A 20,204-nucleotide genomic window follows, 5' to 3' on the forward strand; every position below is an offset into this window, starting at 1 on the left:
ATAGAGACCCTGAGAAAACCACTATGTGTGGAACGTGTGAACAGTGATTGATAAAAGTGAAACAGCAACAAGGCCGAGGAGAGTGACTCTGGAACAGCGATCAGGAGTGGACACGAGAAAAGCCAGATACTCTGGGAGCGGGTGAGTTAAAGACTAGAGAATCCAGAAATATCTGAGGAGGAAACCTGAGACCTCAGGAGCAAGAGCGGCTGGACAAGCAGAGGCCTGACAGGCAAGAATTGGCAGTACTGATATTGAAGAGATCTTTATTCTTGGATTAAAGAACATACTTCCACATGAGGAAGCCAAAAAGTAGACTGGAATGGTCTCTAACAAGTCCACATGGATTGCTGCCCTAGAAAGTGCTGGACAAAGAACATAGAACAGAGAGCACTGGAACAGGTCCTTCTGCCCATGATGTACCAACCCAATTAAGTGAGTAATCAAATGCCTAATTAAATTAATCCCTTTAGCCTACACAATGTCAATACCCTTCCATTTCCTGTACATTCACTTGTCCATTGAACAGCCTTGTGAACACCTCCATTATATTTCCCCCTACCACCACCTACCACTCTAGACAGTTCATTCTTAGCAGCCATCAATTCTGTGTTAAAAACTGGCTCCATAGATTTCCTTTGAACTTACCCCTCTCAAATTACGTGCATGCCCTCTGGTATTAGACTTTCAACCCTGAGGAAAAGATAGTCTACCTATGCCTCTCATAATTGTGTAAACCTCTATCAGATCTCTCCTCAGCTTCCAGTGCTCCAGGGAAAACAGCCTAAGTTTGCCCAACCCTTCCTTATAACACAAGCCTTCTAATCCAGGCAACATCCTGGTAAACACACACAAGACACTGGAAGAACTCAGCAGGTCAGGTGGCATCCATGGAGGGGAATAAATAGTTCATATTTCAGGTTGAGATTTTTTATCAGGACTAAGGGTTTCAGCTTGAAACATTTTCCTCCATAGATGCTGAGTTCCTCCAGCATTTTGCATATGTGTTGCTGAAGATTTACAGCATCTGCAGAATCTCTGGAGTTTAGCATCCTGGTAAATCTCTTCTGCACCCTCTCCAAAGCCTCAGCATCCTTCCTATAGTGGGGCAACCAGAATTAAGTGGAATTGTCCAGATGCAGCCTAACCAGAGTTTTATAAAGCTGCAACATAACTTCTAAAGTTCAAAGTTCAAAGAGAATTTATTACCAAAGAATGCATACTGTACGTCATGATAATTTACTCTGGAGGTTCATTTTCTTTCAGGCTTTCAAGGTAGAATAAAGAAATAGAATAGAATCAATGAAAGGCCACACGCAGACAAAGACTGACAAAAAAACAAATAATACTACTACTAATAATAAATATATAAGTGCGTAAATAAATAAACCTGAGAACATGAGTTGTAGAGTCCTTGAAAGTGAGTCCATAGGTTGTGTTCAATGATCAGTTCAGTGTTGAAGTGAGTGAAATTACCAAAGCTGAATCAGGAGCCTGATAGTTGAAGGGTAATAACTGTTCCTGGACCTGGTGGTGTGGGACTTAAGGCTCCTGTGCCTCCTTCCCGATGGCAACAGTGAGAAGAGAGCATGGCCTGGACAGTGGAGGTCCTTGACAATGGAATCAGCCTGATTCTTAAAGTCATTTCCTCAATTAACAAAAGCAAGCATACCATATTCCTTCTTTACCATCCTATTAACCTGTCCAAGCACTTTCAGGGAATGTGGAAATTCCTATCAAGAGGAACAGTGGAGCTAATGGACCTTGATACATTTAAAGGAGAATCAATCAACAAATGACAAAGAATGGAATCTATTAGATTGGTGGAACATGCCAAAGCAAGTTTAGAGAAAGATCAGTAGCCCTTAAGGTCCGGCATGAGCCAACTAGGCCAAATGGCTTGTTCCTGCAATTAGAATCACCACTGGCTTCCACACAATTAAACAGCTTACCTTTACTTGGGCAGCTTCGCCTGTGGATGAAATGAAAATTTGGAGTGCTAAATTTGTACTTGGAAGAGCTGGTTCTGTCAGGCTTTTGCAACTACTGGAGGATTTCTGGAAAATTTATGAGGAAGCAGTGTGCAATGAAGAAGAATGTCGTGGGAATGAACAACGGCAGACTCATCACTTTAGTAATCAGTGCCACGTAGCCTCCTTTTGTGTTAGTGATATCAAATTTATATCAATCACCCATCACCCCCACCCCCTTATATAATAGTCAGAATTTCTCTGATTAGATCCCTGGGCATAATGTCTCAATTAAAAGATCATCTTTATGTACTCATATAATATAAGAGCAGCAAATCGAGACTCAAGGAATCTGGGCCTAGGATATACTTAATGAGTTCTGAGTTGGGAGCACCTTGGGAGCTGTTACCTGGAGGATTGTATACAGTGTTGATCACCTTATTTAAGAAAGTATGTGCCTCCTTTGGAGGCAGTATGGGGAACTGCTAGATGATTTGAAATAAGCAGGCGTGTAATGAGGAGAGGCGAAGAATATTCTGGTTTAGGAAAATGGCAGGTAATCTTGCTGGAGCGTACATGATCCTAGGGACACTAAGCAGATGCTTTGAAGATATTTCCCTTGGTGGGAATATCCGAAAATGAGGGCATAACCTTGGAATATAGGGTCATCCATTTCGAATGGCAATTTTTCGCTCAGCAGGTTATAAATCTTTGGTATGTCCTACTCCCGAGAGCTGTGGAGGCTGAGTTACTGAAAGTATTTAAGGCAGATATTTCAACCGGAGGAAAGTGCAGGATTATGGGGAGCAGGCAGAATTGGGGAGCTGATCAGACCTGTCATTATTATATCTATGTTCTTATATTTTTCTTAAACGTTTCTCCAGTTTTAAAAAAAATTTCCATCGAACCAAATGGACACATTCCAGCAAAAGAATCACCGGAAGTGAGAATGAATCTCTTTCCTCTCCCCAGCATTTTATTTATTTATCAATTGAGATACAGCACAGAATAGGCCCTTCTGGCCCTTCGAGCCACGCCATCCAGCAAAGCCCCAATCAATTTAATCCTAGCCTAATCACCGGATAATTTACAACGATGAATTAATCTACTAACTGGCATGTCTTTGGACTGTGGGTGGAAACTGCAGCAGCCAGGGGAAACCCACACAGTCACGGGGAGAACGTACAAAATCCTTACAGGCAGTAGCGGGAATTGAACTTGGGTTACCTGCGCTGTAAAGAGATGTGCTAACCACTATGCTACCACGCAGGTATCAGTGCATGGTAGCATAGTGGCCAAAAAGCAAAAATGAGGCCGAAAAGCAAAATGAGGAATGTGACCAAGTTATAATTTCACGCAAGTAAAGCTGAATTGGCCAGTGCTTCACTCCTATTGCGTAGTGTGAGACTGAGGTGCTAGGGATGGTTTTAGAGGCAGCCCAGTGGCATAAAAGCTGATGCCTCACAGATCCAGAAACCTGGGTTCAATCCTGACCTACGACCACGTGGATTTCACCCCACATACCAAAGATACGTAAGCCGATAGGTTAATTGGCCCCAGTGCGTAACTAACCTGGGGGGGGGGGGGTTGATGGAAATGTGGAAAGAATAAAAGCAAGGATTAGCTTGGGATTACTGTAACAAAGTGGTTGATAGTTGCCGTGGACTTGATGCGAAGAAAATCCATGTTTCCCTGCTGAATGACTTTATGATTCTGTATGATTCTACACAACATCTCTGTAATTCATTCTTGATTACCACACACTGTTGCAATTACACCGTGTGGTTAATGCCATCAATCAGAGATGGGTTTCCAGGCAATTACATGAACATTATTTCAGTGTTGGCAGATCTCTATGCATCTGCTTCACTAACGGAGGACAATATTATGTGGATCAATCAAGCTGATTCACTCAGCTTCCTGGTTGCTGTGACGTTAGGAGTTTGCATGGGAGAAGTTCTCACTGGACAGCTCCACACTGGGTAGACATGTGCTGATCTGGCGCCCAATTCTTTATGCACATTAGATTTTATTAGTGGGATTAAATCAGTAATAACAGATGTCAGCAGTGTGTAATAGGCTCACGGAAATCCAAGCAAGAGCTGCCGAGTTATTTCAGCTTTGGACACTCTGGATGTAACCACTTTAATCTGCCCAGACCACTACGACACTATCCTCCTCTCTAACTGTATGGAGGCAAAACAAATATTCCGCACAATGCTGAGAATAAACTGATGCTCGAAGTTTTTTTTTCCAAAATGCACAATTAGCTGGGAGGTGACGGTCCTTCATATCAGGGAGGAGAGCTGCCAGATTCTAGCTGCAGCTTCTCCATTTTTGTTGCTCCCGCATGATAGTGCAGAGTAAGTTTTGCAACGTTCCCCCTAATGAAAGCCGCCGGGAGGTGTGGTTGGGAAACGGCATCAGTCTTGCATCACTATTACTTGATCTGATTGCTCACCAGCAAAGTCAGACCCAGGGTACGTTTGTTTCATCACATCATCACTCTCATTTTCTCTGTGCCACCTTGAGATACTCTACAAACAGTAGCAACCATTTATAATAATATAATATTTCTTAAATAAAGGCACCTAAAGAAATTTTTTTAAAAATCTCTGCACTGATAGAGCTGATAGAGGTGTACAAGATGATGAGAGGCATTGATTGTGTGGATAGTCAGAGGCTTTTTCCCAGGGCTGAAATGGCTAACATGAGAGGGCACAGTTTTAAGGCACTGGGGAGAAGGTACAGAGGAGATGTCAGGGGTAAGTTTCTTACGCAGAGAGTGGTGAGTGCATGGAATAGGCTGCCAGCGATGGTGGTGGAGGTGGATACAACAGGGTCTTTTAAGAGATTCCTGGATAGGTACATGGAGCTTAGAAAAATAGAGGGCTATGGGTAATCTTAGGTAATTTCTAAGTACATGTTCGGCACAGTGTTGTGGGCCAAAGGGCCAGTATTATGCTGTAGGTTTTCTATGTTTCTTTCAAAAGGATTCTTCTCCCTGGATTCCACTTTCAAGAAGTATTTTTTTATTATTATTAACAGACGGATCTGGGAATACAAACCCTTAAAAGTAGCAACACAGGTATATAGGGTTGTAAGGAAACACGGAAACATTATCTCTCAGCTCCTAAACTCAATCCCATGATTGATGAAGGCCAATGCGGAACTCCATGCAAATATACCCTGAACATTTGCCACATTTCTTCAGTATATTTCCCAATACTGTACCAGAAAATACCTGGAGTATTGTGTTCAGTTTTGGTCTCCAAATCTGAGGAATGACATTCTTGCTATTGAGGGAGTGTAGCACAGGTTCATGAGGTTGATTCCCAGGATGGCGGGACTGTCATATGTTGAAAGATTGGAGCGACTGGGCTTGTATACACTGAAATTTAGAAGGATCAGAGGGGATCTGATTGAAACATATAAGATTATTAAGGGATTGGACACACTAGAGGCAGAAAACATGTTCCAAATGTTGGGGGAATCCAGAACCAGAGGCCACAGTTTAAGAATAAGGGGTAGGCCATTTAGAACGGAGTTCAGGAAAAACTTTTTCACCCAGAGAGTTGTGGGTCTATGGAATGCTCTGCCTCAGAAGGCAGTGGAGACCAATTCTCTGGATGCTATCAAGAAAGAGTTAGATAGAGCTCTTAAAGATAACAGAGTCAAGGACATGGAGTCAAGGAGTCAAGGGATATGGGGAGAAGGCAGGAATGGGGTACTGATTGTGGATGATCAGCCATGATCACATTGAATGGCGGTGCTGGCTCAAAGGGCCGAATGGCCTACTCCTGCACCTATTCTCTATTGTCTATAAAACTTTTGCTTTTGGTACATTGGCCTTCATAAATCAAAGTACTGAGTACAGGAGTTTGAATGTTATTTGAAGTTGTATAAAATGGTGAGGCCTAATTCAGGATATTGTGTGCAGTTCTGGTCACCTACCTATAGGAAAGGTATCAATAGGATTGAGAGAATGCAGAGAAAATTTACAAGGATGTTGCCAGGACTTTTGAGGACCTGAGTTATAGGGAAAGGTTGAAAAGGGACTTTATTCCCTGGAGTGTAGGAAATGATGGGAGATTTGATAGAGGTGTACAAAGTTACGAAGGGCATAGATAAAGTAATTGACATTACCTCCTTGTGCAACTGAATCTTTGATTTCCTCACTTGTAGACTCCAGACAGTTTGAATTGGCAACAGCATCTCGTCTACAATGTCCATCAGCACAGATGCACCACAAGTCTGTATTCTTAGTCCCCTACCCTACTCGCTTTGTCCTTATCACTGTGTGGCTAAGCACAGCTCCTCTGTATGATAGCTCTTATGCATACTAAACTTTGTTGATAGCATCACTATTGCAGGTCAGAAAAAAGTTGGTGACAAATCAGAAAATAGAAGGGAGATTGAAAATCTGGTTGAGTGGTGCCACAGCAACAACCCCTTAATGAATGTCAGCAAGACCAAGGAGCTGATTATTGACTTCTGTAAGTTTCTTGGTGTTATCCTTTCAGCCAATCTATCCTTGGCCCAGCACAAGGAAAACACAGCAGTGCCTCTACTTCCTTAGAAGTTTGTGAAAATTCGGCATTACATCTAAAACTTCGACAAATGCCTATAGAAGTGTGGTGGAGAGTATATTGACTGGCTGTATCACAGCCTGGTATGGAAACACCAATGCCCTTGAACAGAAAATCCTACAAAAAATAGTGAATACGGCCCAATCCATCACGGGTAAAGCCCTCCACACCATTGAGTACATCTACACAGACCATTGTCACAGGAAAGCAGCATCCATCATCAGGGACCCCCACCACCCAGGTCATTCTCATCTCTTTGTTGCCTCAGGACTCACACCATCAGGTTCAGGAAAAGTTATTACCCTTCAAGCATCAGGCTCTGGAACCAAAGGGGATAACTTAACTCAACTTCACTTGCCCCATCACTGAACTCTTTCCATAGCTATGGACTCATTTTCTGACTTCTAATCTCATGTTCTCTATAACTATTGCTTATTTATTATTGTTATTATTATTTCTGCCCTTTTGGTACAGTCTTTCCTTGATTGTATTATGGTCATTGGATTTACTGAGTTTGCCCGCAAGAAAATGAATCTCGGGGTTTTATGTGCTGACATGTATGTTCTTTGTTAATAAATTTACTTTGAAGTTTTTGAACTTTGAAAAGTAAGTAGGCTTTTCCCACTGAGTTTGCTTGAGACTAAAACTAGAAGTTGTGGGTCAAGGCTGAAAGGTGAAACATTTATCGGAAGCATGAGGGGGTATTTGTTCACTCAGAGGTTAGTGAGGGCGTGGAACGAACTGCCAGTGCAATTGGTAGATTTCAGGGTCGATTTCAACATTTATGAGAAATTTGGATAGGCTCATGGACAGAAAGGGTCTGCAAGGCTTTAGTCTGGGCAGAGTTCGATGAGACTAGGTAGATCAATAATTTGGCACAAACCAAATTTGGCAAAGGACCTGTTACTGTGCTGCGTTCTTTCCCTACTGGCAACAGGGCCAAAACCCAGCAGATACAGAACAAATGTGATTTACTAAGAATTCAAAGTGACACAGGGTGAAGTTTTGCATGAAGTGTAAGGTTAGGGACTGGATGGTAATTTTACTATTCAACATGATCTGGATAAGCACTTGAGAGGAAAAAATTGCAGAATTTATGCTATTCACTTTGCTTTAGTATGGTCACACGTCTTTATAAAGCCACTAGAGACCGATTGTTAATTGTATTTCTTTGTGGAATGCCAAAGTTGTAAAAGATGAGCTGACATTAGAGACAGTCCTGAGGAGTTTCATGAGAATGGGTCTAGGAATGAAATCTTTCACAAATGAGGAATGTTTGACGGCTCCAGACCTGCACTTGCTGGAGTTTAGAAGAATGTGAAGTGAGCTCATTGAAACCTATCTCATAGAAAGGTCTAGATAGAGTGAATGTGGAGAGGATGTTTCCTACAGTGAGGAGTCTAGGGCCAGAGGGCACAGCCTCAGACAAGAGGGACATTCATTTAGAACAGAGATGAGCAGGAATTTCTTTAGCCGGAGGTAGTGAATCCGTGGAATTTGTTCCCAAGGACGGCTGTGGAGGCCAAGTCCATAGACAATAGACAGTAGGTGCAGGAGTAGGCCATTTGGCCCTTCTAGCCAGCACCGCCATTCACTGTGATCATGGCTGATCATACACAATCAGTACCTGGTTCCTGCCCTCTCCCCATATCCCTTGACCCCGCTATCTATAAGAGCTCTATCTAACTCTCTCTTGAATGCATCCAGAGACGTGGCCTCCACTGCCTTCTGGGGCAGAGCATTCCACACATCCACCACTCTCTAGGTGAAAAAGTTTTTCTGCATCTCTGTTCTAAATGGCCTACCCCTTATTCTTAAACTGTGGCCTCTAGTTCTGGACTCACCCATCAGCTGGAACATGTTTTCTGCCTCCAGTGTGTCCAATCCCTTAATAATCTTATATGTTTCAATCAGATCCCCTCTTATCCTTCTAAATTCCAGTGTATACAAGCCCAGTCGCTCCAATCTTTCAACATATGACAGTCCCACCATTCCAGGAATTAACCTTGTGAACCTACGCTGCACTCCCTCAAAAGCAAGAATGTCCTTCCTCAAAGTTGGAGACCAAAACTGCACACAATACTCCAGGTGGGGTCTCACCAGGGCCCTGTACAGCTGCAGAAGGACCTCTTTACTCCTATACTCAATTCCTCTTGTTATAAAAGCCAGCATGCCACTAGCTTTCTTCACTGCCTGTGTTGAGTATATATAAGTCATTGAGTATATTTAAAACAGAGGTTGATAGGTTCTTGATTAGTCAAGATGTCAAAAGTTATGGGGAGAAAGCAGGAGAATGGCTGAGAGGGATAAGCAGACTCAATGAGCCATATAGCCTATTCTGTATCTTATGGTCTTATGCACACTTTGGGTTGAGATTCTTCATTTAGACTGGAAAGGAAGGGGGGAAGAAGCCAGAATTGGGGGAGGGAAAGAAGTACAAGCTGCCAAGTGATAGGTGAAACTAGGAGAGAAGGAAGGTGGTGGGTGAAGGGGGATGATATGAGAAACTGAGAAGTGATAGGTGAAAGAGGTAAAAGGCTGAAGAAGAAGGAATCTGATTGGAGAGGAGATTGGGCCATGGGAGAAAGGGAGGGAGGAGAGGCACTGGGGGAGATGACAGGTAGGTGAGGAGAAGAGAAGAGGTAAGTGGGCAGTCAGAGTTGGGAATTGAAGGAATGGGAAAGGGGAGGGGGAGAATTTGCAGCAGTTGGAAAAATCGATGTTCATGTCATCTGGTTGGGTGCTACCCAGACAGAATATGAGGTGTTGTTCTTCTAACATGAGAGTGGCTCATCATGGCAGTAGAGGAGGGAAGTCTTCTAGTCTTAAGCATTCAGCATACAGCAATGAAACCAGACTGGACTGCCTGATGAATTGATGCAATTATGAATCATATTCTCCTAATTTTAATAGTTTCAACACCTTGAAAATATCCCTGTTATTATGTTAACATTTTATAACTAAAACAAGTCAGAATCACCCCGCAGACATAAAATAAACACTATCCCTTAGGAATTCATCATCACACAATTATTAAAAATATTTAAATTCAACTTTTTAGCTGAAGTTTTGAAACAAACTAAAGGTAAATATATTAAAGATAAATGTGAGGTAACAAGATAAAGGCAGTTTAAGTCTGGTATCTACTTATAGAACTCCAAATTTTTAGAAGTTAACCAAAAACATACAGATGGACAACTTGGAAAAAGTCATTCTTTCTTTCATGAATTTGTATGTTTGGAATATTCAACTGTGCCATGTTTACATTTTCATTAATTTTGTTTTAACGACATCACATGCGGATCCCATTAGTTTGCGAAATATACCATTATCATCATCATCATTATGTGCTGCATCATATGATGTGGGCAATCAAGGTCTTGACAGTGATTGTTTTTTGGCAAATTTTTCTACAGAAGTGGTTTGCCATTGCCTTCTTCTGGGCAGTGTCTTTCCAAGACGGGCGACTCCAGCCATTATCAGTACTCTTCAGAGATGGCCAGCCTGGTGTCAGTGCTTGCATAACCATGTCTTGCAGTTACTCATAAGACCATCCATCCATGGCTTCACATGATCCTGATAGAGGTTGGGGGAGGGGGGGGCTAAACAGGTGCTATGCCTTATCCAAGTGGTAATTTGCAGGCTAGCGGAGGGAAGGAGCATCTTATATCTCCTTTGGAAGAGAAATATCTCCACCCCATCACCTATATGTAATATATAATATTAAAATATAATATATAACATTATAATGCCACATTATATTATATATATTATATACAGTAAATATAATAAATATAACACATTTTGTTAAGTTAATATGACTTTGAGTATGTATGTACTTCTATTGCTAATATTGAATTATACTTTATGGAGTCCAAAGGTTGATGAAAAATGTCCTATTTTGATGAGTACAAACGAGATAGAAATCTCCTCTCCAAAGCCAAAAATACCAAGTGGAAAGTGCAAGCCTTAATTATAACACACAAAGTAACCATTATCCAGTCAGAGATTACACTACACAGCAAGAAGTAACATCTAACCATGCACTGAAACCTTTACAGATTCGTTAAAACTCCACGGGACACAATCGTCAACATATTGTCATTTTGAACTAGACTGCCTCCAGCATTCAGCCACAAAATGAAAGTGACCTGGGACTAAGCTGCTCCCTTACAAAGGAATCCAGTATAAACTGAAAGCAAAGAAGTTTGAACTTGACCCCTCAGCCTCTTACTTTGTTCTTCCAGCCAGCTTATTACAGATGGCAATCATACTTATAACACTCAGTTCTATATACTGTAACTTGATGATAAACTCATCAGGAAAATATTACACTTTAACAGTCTAAATGTGCGGAGGGAGGAGATACATCCCTACCAATGGAGGTGTGAGGCATTCCTTCCCTCCGCCAGTCTACAGGTCACCCTTGTGCAAGATGTAACGCCCGGTTAGCTCCCCTATCCCACAAATCAGGGTGGCATGAAGCCATTGGAGCAGATGTTGTATAGTTGTATGAGTAGCTGATGCCTATCACGAGTCCTGGTTATGTGACCACTAATGCCAGGCAGACAGTCTCTGAAGAGTATTAATAATGGCTGGGATCATTCATCTTGGAAAGACACTGCCCAGAAGGAGGCAATGGCAAACCACTTCTGTAGAAAAATTTCCCAAGAGCCATCATGGTCAAAGACCATGACTTACGCCATCTTACAACATGGTGTATAATGATGACAATGATGATGAACAGTCTACAATAAGCATTTAGTATTCATGTAGATTGAAACTTGGAGCGACAGAGCAAAGGAGAAGAGTAGGCTATTCAATAGGCTGAATGGCCTAATCCTGCTCCTATGTCTTTGGCCTTATGGTCTATTCAATCCATCAGGCCCGTACCATCATTTAACACAATAATGTCTCATTATTCACTTTAGTACAATGTCAAATGAAATATTCTGAATAGACCCCTTCAAAATGGCAAGGATGGTTATTCAGTGTCTGAGCATTCTAGAAGACAGCAGGGGTGAAGGTTTCACTTCAGGCACAGATACCATTGAATCTATTCTCCACTGAGCTGCACTAAGCATGGACAGCCATGCAAAGATGTGTGTGTGTGTGTGTGTGTGTGTGTGTGTGTGTGTGTGTGTGTGTGTGTGTGTGTGTGTGTGTGTGTGTGTGTGTGCGCGCGCGCCCGTGCACGAGCTTTGGTGGGTATGGCAATGCTGAGGTGGAGCAGCAGGAGAGAGGAACAGTGGAGTAGGTGGCATCTATAGAAGGAAATGGGTAGAGACTCTTCATTGGGGACACATGACCTGTTAACAATCCCCTTAAGGACATGTGTGTATGTGGTCACGCATGTGTTGAACATGCCCCCCAGATGTGATCATACTTAAATTTCATGGGACCAATCCTCTCTCCCATGGGACAAGAAAGCACAAGGGCTAAGGAAACTCCCTAGGCCTGTTTCAAGAATGTTAGCTGAGGCTGTTGTCCCTGTGAATGCCAATGGTTGCCACTTGCAGTTGGGTCCTCTCAGCTTGTACAGGTTGTTCCTGCATTGTTTGAGCAGCCCTACACAGAGCTTCTACTTCCCTGTCAGCTTGGCCAGTAACATTCGCACTGCCTGAAGATTCGGGGTTCAAGACCTACTTCATAGCCTTGAGCAAAAAAAAAAAGAAAATCCTGCGCGTGACTGAAGGTTTGGAAGTAATTTTCACAACAGACGTTAGAGTATCGAACCCTGTGCTCTCAGAAGCATGGCTTCATTTTAAAGAAGATCTCACACTCCCAGTCAATGTTTATCATCATGAAAACAGATTATTTAGTTTAAAAACAGAAGAATGGTCAATTAGCATTACTTTTGCTTAGTGATGTCTTTATTTAGTTACTGTCACAGTATTGCTTATGGGAATTTGTTCTGAACAAGAGGGCTGCTGTGTTTCTAGCAATATCAAGGGCAATTCTAAATTGCAGGCATTAGACACAAGGCCACGATCAGATAAAATAAAAGACTGAGACTAAATGTGGAGCAGATTTCAGAGTCCACATGGTGTATTCTTGCTCCTTACATTCTTATTATTGTATTATCCAAAATTATGGGATTCATTTTGGGATGAGGAAGGGATCATATAAATGCAGACTTTCCTTTATTTACACTTTGCAAAGTGCAGTCAGTAGAGGATAAGAGAATGGGGCTGTATTGTAGTAGTAGGTACTGTTGCCATGCAGCTCCAGGAACTCATGTCCAATCTTAACCTCAGTTGCTGTCTGTGGGGAGTTTGCAAGTTCTCTCTGTGACCTTGTGCTTTTATTTCCATGGTTTCCTGCCTCAGGTTTCCTGCCAGATCTTAGAAGTAAGCTGGTTGGTTAACCAGCCACTGTAGATTACTCCTTAGTCTCAAAGAACGGCAAAGGAATCACAAAATGAAGATATTCGCATTGCGGTCATATAAGGAGAATTATAATGTATAAAGTTAAATCTCTTCCTTTCCTTTATACTCTTCTATGTCTGGAGACGCATCCAACACATAGCAAGACAAGATACATTTTTTAGATGAACAGGTCATCAGGTTGATTCATAATTCCTTATTGTAAGAAAGAGAGAACTGAGATCTTGGTGACCTTAGATATTCCTACCATAATTTGGACACCCGCCAGCATAACCTTCACAGCATGCATTCCTGTCACATTTAGTCTGGGTGCAAAAAGGTTCTGCTTTCAATAGGGACAGGACACTATGCTGTGCATATTCTGAAAAAAAAATTAAGATCAGGCAACGTCAGTCTGTTCCTATGAACAGATAAATCAGTGTAGCCAGAAATGTAGTTTAGAATAATCATCTCAGCAAAAAATGCAGCGACAAAATTGAGACGGAACAGTTCAGATATTTGACTTTTGTAAGGAAATGAATATGTAAATAATTTTGATAGCAATCACAGATAATTTTAAAAATAGGAATTAAATACTTGAAAGGGAAAAAATGCAGGCACGAAGGTAAAACACCTGAAGAATATAACCATCTGCGCAGCTCTATCAGGGAGATTGTAGTGGGCTGATAGTGCTTCTAATCTCAGTTTTCACTTACGAGGGTGGGAAAATGCTGGGATTCATTACTAAATAAGTGATAACAGGATATTTGGGATAGGCCCAATATAGGGAAATATTATTTGACAAAATTATTACACATTCAGTGATTGGCTGATTAGATATTTGCATTAATGAGCTGGTGTACCTAATAACGTGGTCACCGATATGACAGAAACAGACTGCTGATTGGTTCTGGATCTGACAGCGCAAGTAAAAAGCAAGGAGATGTAACCAGAATGCAAGGGTTGAAAGTTAATGGCAAAATTGCCACTGAGCAATGAGGAATATTCTTAATGCAGTGTCTGGGCAGGTTCAGGAACACACTTCCAGTAAAGAAATTGAAATTAATTATTAATTTCCAAAAGGAAATTGGATCAAGTCCATGAAAAAGAGAAAATGAAAGGGTTTTTCAATAGGTTGTCAATAGAATTAACTGAGCTGGTCCCTTAAGAAGTTGCCACTGCCATGGGGGGACTAAATAGAGTCCCTCTGTGTGATAAAAATCATTGACTGCCTTCTGACCATTTGAAACATACATAACCAAATGGAGAGGTGACAACACCCTTGATGCTCAGTGCTATTCTGCTTGATTCAAATCCCATCCTCTTCCTAAGCATAAATTCCTCCCCCCTACAGGCACACAGCGTCTATAACATACTCTGCTGCTGCCAAGGCAGCACCAACCCAACCGGCGACCTCAGATATCAAGGCAGATGAGGGTCATGGATGCATGGAAACACTCCCAATCAGCAGATTTCCCTCCAATCATACACCATCCTGTCTTGGAAATATACATTCAGTGGACACTATATTAGGTACATCTGATCATTAATACAAACATCTAATCAGCCAATCATGTTGCAGAAACTCAGTGCCTAATAGCATGCAGACTTGGTCAAGAGGTTCAGTCCATTGTCAGCATGGTGAAAAAATGTGAAGTAAATGACTTTCACTGTGGAATGATTATTAGTGCCTGACAGGATGGTTTGAGTATCTCAGAAACTGCTGATCTCCTGGAATTTTCATGCACAATCTCTTGAGTTTATAGAGAATGGTGCGAGAAACAAAAAAAAAATCCAGTGAGGGCAGTATTGTGGGCACAAATGCCTTGTTAATGACAGAGGACAGACAAGAATGGACAGACTGGTTCAAGATGTCAGGAAACCGACATTCACAACAGTGGTGTGCAGAAGAGAATCTCCAAATGCACTCAGTTTGTCGAATATTGAAATGGATGGCTTTCAGCAGTAGAAGATATACTCAATAGACACTTTATTAGGTATAGTTCTTTGGTTCTTCATTGTTGCCAAGTCTAAATCCTGCAGGTCCTACCTCAACCATACTATGGGAGGACCTTCATCTTGAAAAATACAGCACCCACCCCCACCACCTTCTTAAGGGCAATTAGGGATGGGCACTAAATGCTAGTTTTGCCATCAATGTCTATATCCCAAAAAGTGAATTTCAAAAATGTATTATTATCAGATTGAGTATAAAACAAATGTTTATTGGAGATGGACCAACTAACACAGGGGTCGGCAACCGTTTTGCCTCTGTGGGCCGGATCGCGTATTAATGAGCAGACGGTGGACCAGATAAATGCCATAAAAACTTGAAATATGGGAATTATCCATTTAAATACATCTAGTTATGTCCTGCCTCAAATTAATGAATAATGCATGCTAGAAAATCATTTGTGCTTAAGGTTGCCTACTCCTAAATGAACATATTGGTCCATGGTCTCCTCCATTGCCATGATGAGGCCGCTCTCTGGTTGGAGGAGCAACACCTCATATTCTGTCTGGGTAGCTTCCAACTTTACAATAACCATAGATATCTCCAGCTTCCAGTAATTGCTCCTCCCTCCCCTTCTCTCTTTTGTATTCCCGATTCTGGCTCCTCTTTTACCCCTTCCCTTCTCTTCACCTGCCCATCACCTTCCTCTGGCGCCCCTTCTCCTTCCCTTTCTCCCATGGTTCATTCTCCTCTCCTATCAGACTCCTGCTCCACCAACTCTTTATCTTTTCCACCCGTCGCCTCCCAGCTTCTCACTTCCTCCTCCCTCCCCATCCACCCAGTTTCCCCTTCACCTGATCTCACCAATCTCCTGCCAGTTTGTACTCCTCCCACTCCCTCCCACCTTCTTACTTCTGGTTTGTTCCCCCTTTCTTTCCAGTCTTGACGAAGGGTCTCAGACCAGAATATTGACTGTTTATTCCCCTCCATGATACTGCCAGACTTGCCGAGTTCCTTCTCCATTTTATGCATTGCTCTGGATATGCAGCATCTGCAGAACCTCTTGTGTTGGGGAAATGTTTCCTAAATTTGTACCATGACATGAGATACAGGTTTTACTTTCATGCAGATGCTTAATGAATATAATCTCTTGTTAGACTGAGTTGGGAGGAGAAATTAACTTTGCATTTCATTTCAAGAGTCTCACAGTATCTTTTATATATATTCAATTAACACGAATGCAAGTATTAAAAACATAGAAACATAGAAAATAGGTGCAGGAGTAGGCCATTCAGCCCTTTGAGCCTGCACTGCCATTCAGTATGATCATGGCTGATCATCCAACTCAGAACCCTGTACCTGCTTTCTCTCCATACCCCCTGATCCCTTTAGCCACAAGGGCCATATCTAACTTCCTCTTAAATATAGCCAATGAACCGGCTTCAACTGTTTCCTGTGGCAAAGAATTCCACAGATTCACCACTCTCTGTGTGAAAAAGTTTTTCCTCATCTTGGTCCTAAAAGGACCTTAAACTGTGACCCCTTGTTCTGGACTTCCCCAACATCGGAAACAATCTTCCTGCATATAGCCTGTCCAATCCCTTTAGAATTTTATACGTTTCAATAAGATCCCCCCTCAATCTTCTAAATTCCAGTGAGTATAAGCCTAGTCGATCCAGTCTTTCTTCATATGTAAGTCCTGCCATCCCAGGAATCAATCTGGTGAACCTTCTCTGTACTCCCTCTATGGCAAGAATGTCATTCCTCAGATTAGGGGACCAAAACTGCACACAATATTCCAGGTGCGGTCTCACCAAGGCCTTGTACAACTGCAGTAGAACCTTCCTGCTCCTGTACTCAAATCCTTTTGCTATGAATGCCAACATACCATTTGCCTTTTTCACTGCCTGCTGTACCTGCATGCCCACCTTCAATGACTGGTGTACAATGACACCCAGGTCTCACTGCATCTTTCCTTTTCCTAATCGGCCACCATTCAGATAATAATCTGTTTTCCTGTTCTTGCAACCAAAGAGGATAACCTCACATTTATCCACATTAAATTGCATCTGCCATGAATCTGCCCACTCACCTAACCTATCCAAGTCACTCTGCATCCTCTTAGCATCCTCCTCACAGCTAACATTAGTGAGGAATGCACAGGCAAACTAATTCAATTGCCGTGCTTTCATTAAATCTATCATCAAGAATCCCCACCATCCAAGGCATGCCATCTGCTCACAGCTACCTCTGGGCAGGAGTTACAGAAGCCTGAAGCCCCACACCACTAGGTTCAAGAATAGCTACTTCCCTTCAACCAATCAGTTGTTAAACCAACCAGCGCAACTCTAATCACTTCCTCAGTACAGCAGTATTATGACCATGCTGTATCGCAATGGACAGTTCATTTTTGCCCTAACTGTGTTCTGTCTTGTATAATTTTTTGCAACTTACGTTGTTCCACCTTAAACGTCTGCTGAACATGGTGTTTTGTGAAGCATAGTAACAACCTGCTGGCAGCAAACGAAACTACTACCGATTTTATTGTGGTGAACTATTTATACCTGTCTGGACTCGCCCCCTGCTGACTGCTCCTGTGGCTCTTCCCACAGACCCCGGTATAAAGGTGATGGAGGTCTCAGCCCGGCCTCTCAGTCTCCAGGATGTAGTATGATGGTCACTCACTGCTTGTTCCTTCTTCCAGTCAATAAAAGCCGATATCTCACCTTACGTCTCAGAGTGATCATTTATTGATCACACTTTTTCTCGAAAATGATCACTGGAGTCAATAGCCTGTGACTTCCCTTTTTGGAGCTGAGCTGTTGAACTGCCTGTACAACCTGGTGGTGTGAACTGAAGTCTCCAAGGAGCAGGATGGTTGTGGCATGTTACGTACGGGCCCAATCAAGGTGGCGGGGCCTGGGCCTGAGAGCAGGGAATCTGCTAATTGCTGAAGGGGGCTTGGAGCCAATTTGAAGCGGCAAATTCAAGGCGAGGAAGAGTTGAGGTATTCGCATCTGGGTCCAAGAGGGAGGAACAGGCTGATGTTTGACTGATTGAAGTGTTGGGCCAGATTGGAAAGGTTGGGTACGGGCTGAATCGAGGTGGCAGTTCCCAGGCTGGAGAACGTATGAAAGTGGCAGGGCCTGGGTCTGAGAGAGAAGAACGACCTGCGATTTGACCAGTGCCTGGCCACACTGAAAAGGTCAGGGTGTCGGGCCGGAGGAGAGGAATGGGTCATTGTTCAGCTCGCTGCACGTGAGGATTACTCATCTCCGTGCTGAACTGAGGCCGTGGCCTGTAACTAATGGGCTCCTGGCTCGCTGTGATTGGCTTCGTGGCCATAGAATCACTTTCGTGAACTTCAGTTTGGAAAGTTATTTGCTCACTTTTATTGTTGACATGATTTATTTTTTTTTCCCTGTGCATCGGGTGTTCGGCAGTTTTCTTTTGTAGTGGTTTCTGTTGGGTTTCTTTGTTTTGTGGCTGCCCGTAAGGAGACGAATCGCAAGGCTGGATACAATACACGTACTTTGATAATAAATGTACTTTGAACTTCGTTAATTTATGTTTCTTTTTCGTGCACGTTGTGCATCTGACAGTATGTGTCTGTGATGCTGCAGCAAGGAAGTTATTCCTTTCACTGTGTGTACAATAATAAAATTGACTTGAATTGACAGGAGCTAAGTTTATCCCACCAGTGGTAATACAATAGGAAAGGAGGAGTTGAAGGATTACCAGTATCATGTGTCCGGTGGAGATGTCCATGTTGGACTGGACCGGCTCCTCACACCAGGAGGAAGTGCTGCTCCGAGTGGAAGGGCTCGGCTGTGGACCGTCGCTGAACTGAGAGGAGACGCTGTTGATGCGGGAAGAATGGGCGGTCTCTGGGCGCTCTGATGTCTTGATCGCCATCCGCTGGCGGCAAAGCTCCTGAGTTGGAGGGAGAGAAAAATAAAACCAGTTGGAATTTATCCAGTGTTTTTCTCTAAACAGCTATCATTTGGGATGGAGGTGGGATTCTGCCTGCACTATCGAGATAGGCTTGATCGAGCGGGAAACTGAAGTGAGACATTGAAAGTCAATCTGCAGCTTTCTCCACATCAGCTCCCAGCCACCAAAATGGATTGGCTGACATCCAGAAAATAAGCACTAACTTGTTCATCTGACACTCGAATACCCAGAAAGCCAATTCCTCTCCAGTTCCTAAGCCTTCTTTCTATAAAACATTAAACAGAAATCACCAAAGATGCTCAGCTGCCTATGCAGACTCTGTGGAGATTGTAACAAGAGTCAATGCTTCAGTCAAGTGATCCACTGACCTGAAACATTGACTCTGTTTCTTTCCTTAAAGGTGCCTTTCGATAGTAAATCCATTAAAAGAACGGCGGTTTGTCCCTGAAACAAAACACAATGTTCAGCAGGTCAGGCAGCATCTGTAGGGAGAGACTTAGTCAGTGTTACAGCGTGGTGATCAGACATGGGTTTACCTTCCTGCAAGTCAAAACCCGTCAGCATTTCAGGAGATTAGTCAGGCATCCAAAGCAATCTGTACATTTTATGATATGGAACAAAATGCCAGCAATTACCCCTCATGCAGTGTAACAATGGACTGGCATTGTCACTGGTTTCTGCACTGAATAATGCTTGCTTGTTTTTTGTGTTGCCAAATAGTCAGTTGTCAAAGTATCTAATTATTTAGAGGTACAACATAGTAACAGGCTCCTCTGGCCCAATGAGTCAACACCATCCAATTACACTCATGTTCAAAGGTACAAAGGTTCATTTATTATCAAAGTATGCATGCAGTATCCAACTCTGAGATTCTTCTTCCCCAGATAGCCACAAAGCATAGAAAAACCATGGGTCAGTTCACAAAGAAACAGCAAGCCCACCAACATGATCATCAAACCGTCACCCCCCAAACTCTCCTTTCTCCACACACAACAATTTTTGACCAATTAACCTACTAACCTGCATGCCTTTGGAATGTGGGAGGAAACCGGAGTACTCGGAGGAAACTCATGCAGCCTTGGGATAATGTAAAAACTCCCATCAGACAGTAAGAGGGAACTGTACCTGGACGACTGGCCCTGTAATACTGTTATGCTAATCGCTATGCCCCCATCTATAAAGTCTCCTGCAGCAGAGAGTGGATAGATTTACATCAAATGGGAAAAGGATTAAAGAGGAGCAGTGTGAAAATTATTTAACTTAATAAGTGGCTGGAATCTGAAACTGTTTCTCTGAAGGAGTGATGAAAGCAGAAATCCTAACAGCATTTTAAAACTACCTGGGTAATCACCTGGTGTTCTGCAGCCTAAAG

At 42.6% G+C, this 20,204-nt stretch overlaps 1 protein-coding gene across 2 annotated transcripts in view; it reads right to left on the reverse strand.

Moving 5' to 3' along the window:
- ptprn2 (protein tyrosine phosphatase receptor type N2) overlaps nt 1-20,204 on the reverse strand; it is a 1,015,920-nt gene that overhangs the window by 90,729 nt on the left and 904,987 nt on the right. For both annotated transcript variants that reach the window (XM_059971881.1, XM_059971880.1), the window contains one exon: nt 18,617-18,811. In XM_059971881.1, the coding sequence (XP_059827864.1) occupies nt 18,617-18,811 (195 nt within the window). The remainder of the gene's footprint in view (nt 1-18,616; nt 18,812-20,204) is intronic.

The sequence above is a fragment of the Hypanus sabinus genome, chromosome 6 (genome assembly GCF_030144855.1).
Source record: "Hypanus sabinus isolate sHypSab1 chromosome 6, sHypSab1.hap1, whole genome shotgun sequence".
Lineage (NCBI taxonomy): Eukaryota > Metazoa > Chordata > Chondrichthyes > Myliobatiformes > Dasyatidae > Hypanus > Hypanus sabinus.